This window comes from Phyllobates terribilis, unplaced genomic scaffold (genome assembly GCF_046119375.1).
Source record: "Phyllobates terribilis strain yellow unplaced genomic scaffold, ASM4611937v1 Scaffold_5__5_contigs__length_657084704, whole genome shotgun sequence".
In the NCBI taxonomy this organism is placed as follows: domain Eukaryota; kingdom Metazoa; phylum Chordata; class Amphibia; order Anura; family Dendrobatidae; genus Phyllobates; species Phyllobates terribilis.
This window is the reverse complement of record NW_027362765.1, coordinates 58,518,531-58,531,510: the sequence shown is the minus strand read 5'-3', so window position 1 is coordinate 58,531,510 and position 12,980 is coordinate 58,518,531. Positions and strand designations below refer to the sequence as shown.

Genomic DNA, 12,980 nt, shown 5'->3' with positions numbered 1-12,980 from the left:
TGAAAGAGCCCTAACTCACCAGAGAAAGGAGTGACAGAAGATCATCAACAATCATTCTAAGAACAGGCGATGCACACTCCTGTACTGCAGCTGAATACAACGCTGGTGCAATAATTATAGTGTGCAAGCGAACAACTCTTTATCAAACGTTCTTACGTAGACTTTGTGAGCAATGTTTGATGCCACAAGAGCCATATAGTCTAGGATAGTTTCCAGGAACATGACAGTGATGTTTTTCTTGCTTCCTCAGTCTTCACAGTCCCCAGATAGGTAGAATTGGCTGTTGAGAGCATGCCAGTACCTCCATTTCATTTATGACTACTGTAAAAAGCTATCTTGTCCTCAAGGGACATTATTCTGCTGTAGAACAATTAACATTTACTGGGATTGATGACCTAACAAATTTCTGGAATTCTGAAAGCTGAAGGAGGTCCAAGTGATGCTAGATGGGTGTCTCTAATAATGTGGCCATTTATTGTATGTTTTATACTTGGTGGAGATGACAGGATAAAGCTGATCATAGACATTAGATGTTGTCTTGATCTTTTCACAATTTTCTGGGTATAATTAGAAGCCGACATGTTGGATTTATAAAGGAGACCTGCCACTACAGGTGCATCTCACTAAATTAGAATATCATCAAAAAGTTAATTTATTTCAGTTCTTCAATACAAAAAATGAAACTCGTATATTATATAGAGTCATTACAAACAGAGTGATCTATTTCAAGTGTTTATTTCTGTTAATGTTGATGAGTATGGATTACAGCCAATGAAAACACAAAAGTCATTATCTCAGTAAATTAGAATACTTTATAACAACAGCTTGAAAAATGTTTTTAAAATCCGAAATGTTGGCCTACTGAAATGTATGTTAAGTAAATGCACTCAATACTTGGTCGGGGCTCCTTTTGCATCAATTACTGTACATTAATTACGGGGCAGCACGGTGGCTCAGTGGTTAGCACTGCAGCTTTTCAGCGCTGGGGTCCTGGGTTCAAATTCCACCAAGGACAACATCTGCAAGGAGTTTGTATGTTCTCCTCCAACACTCCAAAGTCATACTGATAGGGAATGTAGATTGTGAGCCCCAATGGGGACAGTGCAGATAATGTCTGTAAATTGTCTGAAATGTAAAGCGCTGCGGAATATGTTGGCGCTATATAAATGAAAACATTATTACTGCATCAATGCGGCGTGGCATGGAGGCGATCAGCCTGTGGTACTACTGAGGTGTTATGGAAGCCCAGGTTGCTTTGAGAGCAGCCTTCAGCTCATCTGCATTGTTGGGTCTGGTGTCTCTCATCTTCCTCTTGACAATACCCCATAGATTCTCTATGCGGTTAAGGCCAGGCGAGTTTGCTGGCCAATCAAGCACAGTGATGCTGTGGTTTTTAAACCAGGTATTGGTACTTTTAGCAGTGTGGACAGGTGCCAAGTCCTGCTGGAGAATGAAATTTACTTCTCCAAAAAGCTTGTCGGCAGAGGGAAACATGAAATGTCCTAAAATTTCCTGGTAGATTGCTGTGCTGACTTTGGTCTTGATAAAACACAATGGACCTACACCAGCAGATGACATGGCTCCTCAAACCATCACTGATTGTGGAAACTTCACACTAGACCTCAAGCAGCTGGGATTGTGGCCTCTCCCCTCTTCCTCCAGACTCTGGGACCTTGATTTCCAAATGAAAATTGGAACTCTGGGACCTTGTAGAGAGTGTCAATGACTGCCTTCTGGACATCTGTCAAGTCAGCAGTCTTCCCCTTGATTGTGGAGCCTACTGAAACAGACTAAGGGACCTTTTTAAACACTTAGGAAGCCTTTCCAGGTGTTTTTTTGTTAATTATTCTAATTTACTGAGATAATGACTTTTGTGTGTTCACATGGCTGTAAGCCATAATCATCAACATTAACAGAAATAAACACTTGAAATACATCACTCTGTTTGTAATGATTCTATATAATAAATGAGTTTCACTTTTTGTATTGAAGAACTGAAATAAATTAACTTTTTGATGATATTCTAATTTAGTGAGAAGCACTTGTATGTGATAACTACGGCTGTAAGGTTTGATCGTCATGTTATTTTAGGATTTTTTCCTGTTTTTCAAAATCATTTCATACGAGTTCTCCATCTGTCTGTGACTTTTACAATATTTGTTTCAGGCTGAAGATCTGAACTTTATTAATACTGCTGGTGCATATGGGAGGGATGACGAGTGGTTTAAAGTGGAGATATCTATAGACAGCAATTCAGGTGAGTGGTGACCACTAAATGTAGAGAAGTCACAGATTCTGCCTAGTCACTGTCTGGTGCAATTATGCTTTTAGGTTTTATTACAAGGAATATTGTGATTGGTAGAAAAGCTAGATACATATATAGTAAAGTTTTACATTGCCGAATTAAATAGTGGGGTCTTTTTTTTACAAAGAAAAAAAAATTCAGGGCTTCATGGGAAACCATAATTTTCTCTACGTCAAGTGATCGTAGGTACAAGTCCACTAAGTTGTGAACAAAAATCGCTGCCACTCCTGAAAAAATGTGAAAAAACTATCAAAATATTTTGTGTCCTTTAAAATGGTATAAAAATGTGAGTTCATATAGCTCTAGTGAAGGAAAAAAATAATTTTAGGGTCCCAGAAAAGGGAAACATAAACTATTTTGTTTTTACATTTTCAGATTGTTTTATATTTCTTAAATATAAAAACCTTACAAGTTTGGCACTGTTATAATTATTCTGCCCTGAAGAATCATGCTGTCTGATCATTTTTACAGCACAATAAATGCTGTAAAAACAGAACCCAAAAAACAATAGCGGAATTCCATTTTTTTAAATTAATTTAAACACAATTTTAATTAAATTTACTGTTTTCCAGTATGTTGTATGGTAAAATGAATGGTGTCATTCAAAACTAGAATTCATCTCTCTATAATATCCAATCTGTCATGTAGATATGGCACTTGAAAAATGAAGAAGTTATGGCTCTTGGAAGAAGGGCAAGTAAAACGAAAATGCAAATGAGAAAATTGTTGCAAAGGGGTTAAACATACCACCATGCATAAATTAATACAACTGTTTTTGTGCTAACAAAGCATTATGAAACCCGTTACACACAGTAGATAAGTATATTAAGGAATGGTTGGCATTGTGAGGGATCGGCTCTATGGTAGACGCTGGTTCACCCACAAGGATTCAGTTGGTCAGTTCAAAACAAACGGGCAGTTTATTAAATGTCCATAAACCGTCTGGTTTGACAAAACAGCCTCTTCAAGATACAAAATGTATCACAGAACAAAAATGGAAAATAAACCGTCCATAGAAAGCACAAGCTCACCAGTTTAAATGTCATTCCTTCACTCTCAGACTCCCAACAGCATCTGAGCAGCATATGCAAAGGCTCCTCACCTTGCACACATACACACAGACCAAGTGAGACAGCAACAGCTGCCTTAAATCGGTCATTCCAAGGCCTGGACTGGAGGTAAGTGAGCAGCTTATCCCACCCAGCTCTTTCAGCTGCTCGTAAAACCCGGACCCATGTTCCAGGCCCATTAAAACACCTCTCTGCACCATGTGCGCTGAAACCTGCTTCTCATGGTCCTACATCACCGAGGCTTGGCATCTCAGGGACACATACCTCCCATCCACCACCTGTCCAGCTGCCACCTTTCATACCCCTCTGTCCAAAGCCGGTGGGCTTTGCACCTTCTGCCCACATACAATAGACTCTTCAAGGGGCATCTGCATTCCCATGTTGTTTCCCTAGCTTATGCTCCACCTGAAAACTAAAATTATGTAGGGCTAGGAACCACTTAGTTACTCGGGCATTGTTTCCCTTCTTCTTTCGCATCCACCTCAGTGGGCAATGGTTCCACACTAACCTGAAGCTTCGACCTAACAGGTAATACTTCAGAGTGTTCAATGCCCCACTTGATGGCCAAACATTCTTTTAGCTTCCTCCATCCCCATAACACATTTATTTGGGTTGATGGTAAAGCATACCTTCCTTAAGGCATGAAGTATTGCCTGAACTTTGCTAAGATGACTTCCCCAGTCCTGGCAAAATATGATCATGTCATTTAGGTAGGCCGCTACGTACTTTTTATGAGGTGCTAAGAACCCGTCCATGGCTCTCTAGAAAGTGGCCAGAGCTCCCTGCAACCCAAATGGCATCCTGACGTACTTATAACATCCGTCTGGTGTTGATAAGGCAGCCTTTTCCTTGGCCTCTTTGGACAGGGGAATTTGCAATTATCCTTTTGTGAGGTCTAGGGTGGTGATGTACAGAGCTGGTCTTAGCTCTCATCTACCCTAGGCATAGGGTAGGTGTTGAACTTCGAGACCTCATTGAGCTTCCTATAGACATTACAGAACCGCCACTCCCCATCTGGTTTTGGCACCAACACTATGGGTCTGGACCAGCCATTCTTGGATACTTCAGTGATTCCTAGATTCAGCATTCGCTTCACCTCTTTTGAGATCACCTCCAGTCGAGTCTCTGGAATCCGATGAGGGTTCAGGATGACGTGAACATCTAAGCTGACTTCGGACTTGGCCACCGGACGAGGAGCTTCCGCAGGTTCTCTGTCCTGCCACAGTTTAATCAGGTTAACATGGTAAACCTGGCAGGTCTTCCTCTTTACTGGTTGGTGGACTTTATAGTTGACTTCACCAATTTTCTCTACCACCTCATAGGGGCCCTGCCACTTGGCCAAGAATTTGCTCTCCCCAGTGGGCTGGTGCCAGTGGTACGCGATCCCCAGAATTGAACTGTCTCACCCTGGCCGAACTATTATACACACTGGACTGTGCTTACTGTGTCTTGAGGAGGTGCTCCTTCACAATGGGCATCCCATTGGCAATCCTCTCTTGCATCTGGGTGATATGGTCTACCACGCTTCTATAGGGTGTGGTCTCAAGTTCCCAGGACTCTTTCGCCACATCCAGGAGTCCTTGAGGGTGTCGGCCATAGAGTAGTTCAAATAGGGAGAAGCCTGTGGAAGCTCGGGGAACATCCCTGATTAAGAATACCAGATAGGGAAGCAGACAGTCCCAGTCTCGGCCGTCCTTCTCCATCACTTTCTTCAACATAGCCTTCAAGGTTTTGTTAAACCTCTCCACCAGTCCATCATATATTGATGTCATCTTGCAGCCTTTACCGAGGGCCCCACCAAATCCATTGCTATACACTCGAATAGAATCTCGATGATGGGCAACGGTACTAGGGGACTGCAGAAATGAACCACTGGGGAGGTTAGTTGGCATGTGGGGCAGTAACGACAATAGCTCATGATTTCCCTGTAGTACCCAGGCCAGTAAAACCTCTGGAGAATCCGTTCCTGTGTCTTATCTGCCCCCAGGTAACCATGCAACACATGGGAATGAGCCATGTCTAGCACGCTGCGTCTATAGGGGCCTGGCACCAGTAACTGCTCTATCACCTCACCCCTTGTCTTGGCTACTCTATATAGAAAATACGCATTCATAGCAAAATGAGGGAACCGACTATTGGCTCCCAGCTCCTGAGGAACCCCATTTAACATAGTCACGTTTTCAAATGCTCCTTTAAGAGTTAAGTCCCTGAGTTGGGCAGTTCCATAGTTTCCCTCAGACACCTCTAGCAACTCAGTGACAAATACTCTGGTAGACCTATCTAGGCTTGCACAAGATTGATTGTCCATCCATCAATTTGCTATGGCTCGAGATCGAGGCGAAGGCTGTTAAAAAAAGAAACAAAAAGTGAATGGTGTCATTCAAAACTAAAATTCATCTCACAAAAAAAAAAAATCAGCCCTCCTACCGCTATGTTGATTAGCGGTATTAATTCAAAAATTAATATAGGCTGTTTCATTAATGGATTAATCTCTGAACAATTTTTATTGGGCTATGTTTTAAACACACTGTGCTGATAGGACCCTCATTGCCTCTTGTAACCCTTCTATATATCCTGAGGCATAGCTAGTGGTTCAGCTCAGGGGGAATGAAACATCTGAGTGGGCCTTTAACCAGGTAACCCTGATTACAACTACAGTGGGTATAGGGGAACCTCAACAGATGATCATGCTGCGACTGAAAATAAATCACTATACAAGGTTCAACACTGATATCATCACCATATGGTGACCTTTTAGTGGTAGAACATGTAAGAGATCACAGTACACTTACAGATAGTGACTTATAGCTGACGTTCTTTTTGATGGAGTTGTTCACTTTACCCGTCTTTTCCATCTGTCTCAGACCGACATGATAACTTTTTTCAGCCAGGACTTGTCTGTAGAGTTTACAACAAAGACACATTTGACTTCTCACATTTCCAGCACCATCCCCATCCATTTCCAACCTGCAGTAATGTCTCATCCTGCTGATACCCCAATACTGAGCCACTGCTGCAGTATGTGTCCTTATTATTGGTCCTGCAGTTTGGCACAATAAGTATGCTACTCTTACTGCCCCATATAATTAAGGCCACCAATGTTCCCCTTTGTGCCCTCTAAATGGTAAAATTGCTCCCTAGAAAATATTAATGCCCTGTGCAAATGCTCTAGAAAGTGTGTACTTTTTGCCCCTAGAAAGTAATAATGCCTTATGCGCACCTTTTGACTGTCACAATACTCTGAGTGCCCCTATAACAATAATGTTTAAGTGCCCGCTTCACATTTAATAATGTCTCTTGAATCTTCTCATGTACTGCTCCCCTCTACACAGCATGATGGGCCTACAACTCCCCTATGCACAGTATAATGAGCCCACAGTTCCACTATACAAAGTATAATGTGCCCACAGCTCCTCTATACACACTGTGGTGGTTCCCACAGCTCCTCTGTACACAAAAGCAAAGAATAGAGCAGAACCATAAGTTATTATACATGCAAAGTGTAAGAGCAAATTCACACTGTGGCCATTTCACAGACAAAACCCAAGAAAAGAAAACAAAATGAGCATATACCATGTAGTAAGTAAATAGTAATAATATGTGTAAACATAGGGTACTTAGTTAATGCTATTTTGATCAAAAAGGCATGAAAGCCATCCCACCATGACAAGGTGTACCTATCGGGATGGTCCTTACTTGTTTCTAGTATTAAAACCTTACCTTACACTTTAGGAGGGCCCCACATTGTATGAGGGCCCCCACACAGTAGTCCCTACAGTGTATGAGGTGCCTACACAAACCATGATTGTGGGAATGTCGTTAGCTCCAGGTGGGCCCCTTCAAACAAGTGGCCTGGGGCAACCGCACCCTCTGCCTCCCCTGCAGCTACGCTACTGATACCCCGTTTGTGGCTGTGGCCTCACACTGGCTTTCTGTAAAACATCATAATCTTTAAGTCCCTACTTTGATGTTTACTGTTGCCATCATTAATTGAATTTTACTACAATTTGGATAGAAATGCTATATGAGGGTGAGTTAAAATTTTCTGCACTCTGGCCATAATAAAGCTTCTGTTAGTCGCACGGTTATCAGAGCTTTCCATACAAAGTCGTTGTCTTCCCAGTCACTGCTGTACAGGTTTAAACTTATAAAATCAGTTCATTGTGACTGCAGTGCAAGAAACAATGACTTCCCTCACAATTTGCATGAAAAAACAGCTTTGATTTGTGATCTCAGGATGTTCCTGGTACTGTTATTTATTGAAGACTGTGTGCACAGTATGGAGAAAGTTTCTTGTCGCGAAGAAGTATGTATGAATGTATAGAGAAATTCAAGGATTTCGAAAATTGTCATCCAACCGAACACCTGTCCACTTCCACAACTGATGACAACATTGAGCGGCACTCAAACTGACTCTGTTGGATAGAAGAGTGATGGTGGATTATGTGGCAAACCAAATTAAGAAGCCCTACTAGGTTGAAAATTCACTTCTAAAAAAAGAGATGAAGACAGCGATGACTTCGTGGCTCACTGCGCAGCCCGAAATATTTTTCGATGAGGAGATGTGTAAGCAAGTTGACAGATGGTAAAAGTGTATTTAAAAGCAGGTAGATTATGTCTTAAAATAAATTCTGCAGCCAGTGTGGATAATTTGTGACTCATGCTTGTAAAATGTATAAATATTCTAATAATTAATACATAAGCTATGTTATTGAAGAATAATAAATTTAGTTTTATTCTTGGCAGATGACTGTTCCAACAAATCAGAGGCACATCTGATATTTTCAGATTCTACAGCATGTGCTCATAGTGTCACACCGGGTGCTTATGAAGAGCACGACAGTATTCCAGATACAACTCTAACCCAAGATCCGCTATCTGATCCTTTCCAACAGCTCCTATCTTCTGAATCATCACAGATAGTTAAGCAAGCCAAAAATAACAGAAGGGATGATGAACATCAAGGAGCTGAGACAAGAAAGAAGCCATATTCATGTTCAGAATGTGGGAAATGTTTTTCAGTGAAAAATTCTCTTATTAATCATCAGAGAATACACACAGGGGAAAAGCCATTTTCATGTTCTGAATGCGGAAAATGTTTTAAAGAGAAATCAAATCTGATTCACCATCAGAAAATTCACACAAGTGAGAAGCCATATCCATGTTCAGAATGTGGGAAATGTTTGTCATCTAAATTGAGTCTTGATAAACATCTCAAAATTCACACAGGGGAGAAGCCATTTTTATGTCTAGAATGTGGTAAATGTTTTTTAGTGAAAGACCATCTTGTTACTCATCAAAGAACTCACACAGGTGAAAAGCCATTTTCATGTCAAGAATGTGGAAAATGTTTTACAGTCAAAAATCAACTTGTTATACATCAGAGAACTCACACTGGGAATAAGCCATATTCATGTTCAGTATGTGAGAAATGCTTTGCACACAAATCAAATCTTGTTGCACATATGAGAAGTCACACAGGGGAAAGGCCATATTCATGTTCAGAATGTGATAAAAGCTTTCTTTACAAATCAAATCTTGTTGCACATATGAGAAGTCACACAGGGGAGAAGCCATTTTCATGTTCAGAATGTGGGCAATGTTTTACACGGAAACCGAATTTTATTGCACATCAGAAAATTCACAAAGGGAAGTAGCCTTTCTATTTTTAAAACCATTTTATTGTCATAGTCGAAAAAATACAATATTGACAGTCTAAAAGAGAGAGGAAATGCAGTTTACAATACTATCTGGTTAATAGTAAATGTATGTAACTATCAATGGGGTGTGGTTTTGAGTATAAATTCAGCTTGACAACGACGTCTCATACTGTTCACAAGTTGAGTTATTGTCTGTTGAGGCATGGGATCACACTCTTCTTGAAAGGCGGCCCTCAGGTCATTGAGGTTCTGGGGTACAGAGTTACGAGCCTCTACACGGAGACTCAGCTGATCCCATAGGTTTTCTATGGGATTGAGGTCTGGAGAAGATGCAGGCCACTCCATTTGAGGTAGGCCAGTCTCCAACAGCCATTCACTAATGATGCGACCTCGATGAGCTGGAGCATTGTTGTCCATGAAGATGAAATTAGATCTGTGTTGTTCATGCAGATGCACAATGACTGGATTAATTATGTTACTTAACTAGTAGGGGCTTGTCATTGCGCCATTCACAAAGTGTAGGGCAGTTCTGTATTGACGAGACACCTGCCAACACGGAAACATCAGTGGTGACCATCATTTCTGTTCAGCGTGAATCGACATTCATAAGTGAACAGCACTGAGGCCCACTGGTTCCTTGTCCAACATTGATGCTCCCTGGCCCATGCAATACGATGAACCCTGTGCCTAGTGGTTTGGTCAGGTACCCTTGCAAGTCGTCTAGCACGCAGACCACGCTGATGTAAATGGTTTAGAATGGTCTGACGTCACACTTTGGTGCCTCTCACCTCCCTTAAACGTGCCTGGGATTGCGTGGCATTCCTCATCCAGTTCTGAAGGGCATTGTTCACAATAAAGCGGTCATCAGTGTGGGATGTGGCCAAAGGACGTCCACTTCTATGTCTTTCTGTGACTCTTCCAGTCTCTCTATATCTCTTTTGCAACCTGCTGATGATACTCTGTGACACTCTAAGCTCAGTGGATACTTCCGTCTGAGAACATCCTACTTGAAGCCTTGCAATAGCGAGGTAATATTGATCAATTGTTAGGTTTTCGTCTTGGTCTCATGATGTCAAAATGTGAACAGTATGATCCGGAGGACTGTTTAAATACCAATTCTGATTGAACCCGAAATGTATTGGCCGAGGCATGGATCAAACACCTGTTTTGAATTTTTCCATTAAGCTTCTTGTTAGAGAACACCAAGTTGTGTAAAAAGTACTAAAACATTGAACAGTTGGACTTGTGCACTCAAGACTTTAGAGAAGGTCACATTAAGTTCACCTGAAAAGGTTAGAGTGCATTTTAGGATCATTCTGAAATTTTGCCCGAAAGTCAAATATTTAACTTTTTGTGAGTAGTGTGTATACATGTATGTGTGTGTGTATGTATGTGTGTATGAACATGTATATGTAAATTACAGCATGCTTGGCTGCAGTCGCCCTTAGTTTTAGAGAAATTTAATTCTACTCAAGTGGAATAGCTCAATTTATTTTTATACATGCCGTCTGGTCCAGTCCTAAGCTCTCATAATTCTGGCCAGAGAAGGTCCTCTTCTTTATCATTCTTCTTTTCTGTGCCCGGAAAATAGTCAGTTATGTGGAAGTCAGTAGATATTCATCCCTTGTCTCTTTGGCTAATTTGGTTAACAAATCTATCCCCCGCTACAGAATTTTTTATATGTCCAGAAAATGTCCAAATAAATTTTAGAGGGTCTGGTCACTTGAGTCTGAGGCTACAATTGCTGTTGAGGCACCCCCGTAGATTGTTAGCTAATGGGGTTTATTACAGCTGGTATATTATTGTACTATTTCTCTCAGGGTTGGAAGCAGAGGAGTGAGTGTCTATGCATGGGTATGTTTGTTGCGTGGATGTTTTGAATTTCCGTGAGTGCCTTTAGAAGTGTGTGGTCTGGAATTGCCATACGTATGGTAACTGTGAATCCTCCTTTACTCCTGGATTATTTTGATAAACTCCACCGAAGGGTGGTCTATGTGTTGTCGGGTTGTATATTTATTAATTTTGTCTATATCTTGGTGAAAAAGTTGGGTTCTCATTACCATACAGTTAAAATGACAAATGTCCCTTTTCGTAGGTTGTTTATTTCTATGTTTCACTTTTTTCCTTATAATTACACTTACACATATATACATACTAGCTATTGAACCCGTTCTACGCCTGGGTGGCGAGCATTTTTATTGGTATATGGTCTCCCATGCTGGTATGTGCTGCCCCCTCCTGGTATTTGTGCTGCTCCCATCCTGTCCCCACCATCCTATCCTGGTATGCATGGCACCCCTCATCCCCATCCTGGTATGCATGGCACCCCTCACCCCCAATCCTGGTATGCATGGCACCCCTCACCCCCAATCCCAGTATGCATGGCACCCCTCACCCCCAATCCTGGTATGCATGGCACCCCTCATCCCTATCCTGGTATGCATGGCACCTCTCACCCCCAATCTTGGTATGCAAGGCACCTCTCATCCCAATTCTGGTATGTATGGCCTCCTCATCCCAGAAACCTGGTATGCATGATACCCCTCACCCCCAATCCTGCTATGCATGGCACCCCTCACCCCCCGATCCTGGTATGCATGGCATCCCTCAACCCCCAATCCTGGTATTCATGGCACCCCTCATCCCCAATCCTGGTATGCATGGTACCACATCCCTCATCCCTATCCTGGTATGTATGGTATCCCTCATCCTGGTATGCATGGCCCCCCTCATCCCCAATCCTGGTATGCATGGCACCCCTCATCCCCAATCCCGGTATGCATGGCACCCCTCATCCCCAATCCTGGTATGCATGGCACCCCTCATCCCCAATCCTGGTATGCATGGCACCCCTCATCCCCAATCCTGGTATGCATGGCACCCCTCATCCCCAATCCCGGTATGCATGGCACCCCCTCATCCCCAATCCCGGTATGCATGGCACCCCTCATCCCAATTCTGGTATGTATGGCCTCCTCATCCCAGAAACCTGGTATGCGTGATACCCCTCAACCCCAATCCTGGTATGCATGGCACCCCTCAACCCCAATCCTGGTATGCATGGCACCCCTCTACCCCCAATCCTGGTATGCATGGCACCCCTCAACCCCAATCCTGGTATGCATGGCACCCCTCATCCCCAATCCCGGTATGCGTGGCACCCCTCATCCCCAATCCCGGTATGCGTGGCACCCCTAACCCCCCAATCCTGGTATGTGTGGTACCCCTCAACCCCCAATCCTGGTATGTGTGGTACCCCTCACCCCCCCAATCCTGGTATGTGTGGTACCCTTCATCCCCCCAATCCTGGTATGTGTGGTACCCCTCATCCCCCCAATCCTGGTATGTGTGGTACCCCCTCATCCCCCCAATCCTGGTATGTGTGGTACCCCCTCATCCCCCCAATCCTGGTATGTGTGGTACCCCCTCATCCCACCAATCCTGGTATGTGTGGTACCCCTCATCCCCCCAATCCTGGTATATGCATGGTCCCCTCACCTAACATTCCTGGTATATACATGGTCCCCTCACCCAACAATCCTGGTATGTGTGGCCCCCTCATCACTTTCACACTGTACACACATACAAAAAAAAAAAAACAGTTATACTCACCTTTCTTCTCTGTACTCCAGCGCTGCTGCGCCCTGTTCTGCCGGAGGCAGAAAATATGTAAATGTGTCTTCAGTAAAATGGCGCCGGATAGCGCTATGCGCATGCACCGATCCGACACCTCACTCCTGCCCCGGTCTCCGGCGAAGAGAGGCGCCGCAGCAACGCTCCTCCCGGTCAGGTAAGTATGGCGCCGGAGATCGCGGTATGTGTTCAGTGTCTACGCATACCGCGATCTCCGGCGCCATACATTCCTCTTACCTGTAACGGCTGGATGCCTGCTTCTGTCTGGAGCCAGACTGCGCGTCACGCATGCGCAGTCTATCGAGGCTTCAG

General features: G+C 43.2%; 1 protein-coding gene across 1 annotated transcript in view; it reads left to right on the top strand.

The window, feature by feature from the left end:
* Positions 1–12,980, top strand: part of LOC141271447 (uncharacterized) — a 139,222-nt gene that overhangs the window by 111,159 nt on the left and 15,083 nt on the right. Inside the window, exons 22-23 of the mRNA XM_073681520.1 lie at positions 2,167–2,257; positions 8,122–9,028. Of these exons, the coding sequence (XP_073537621.1) occupies positions 2,167–2,257; positions 8,122–9,028 (998 nt within the window). The remainder of the gene's footprint in view (positions 1–2,166; positions 2,258–8,121; positions 9,029–12,980) is intronic.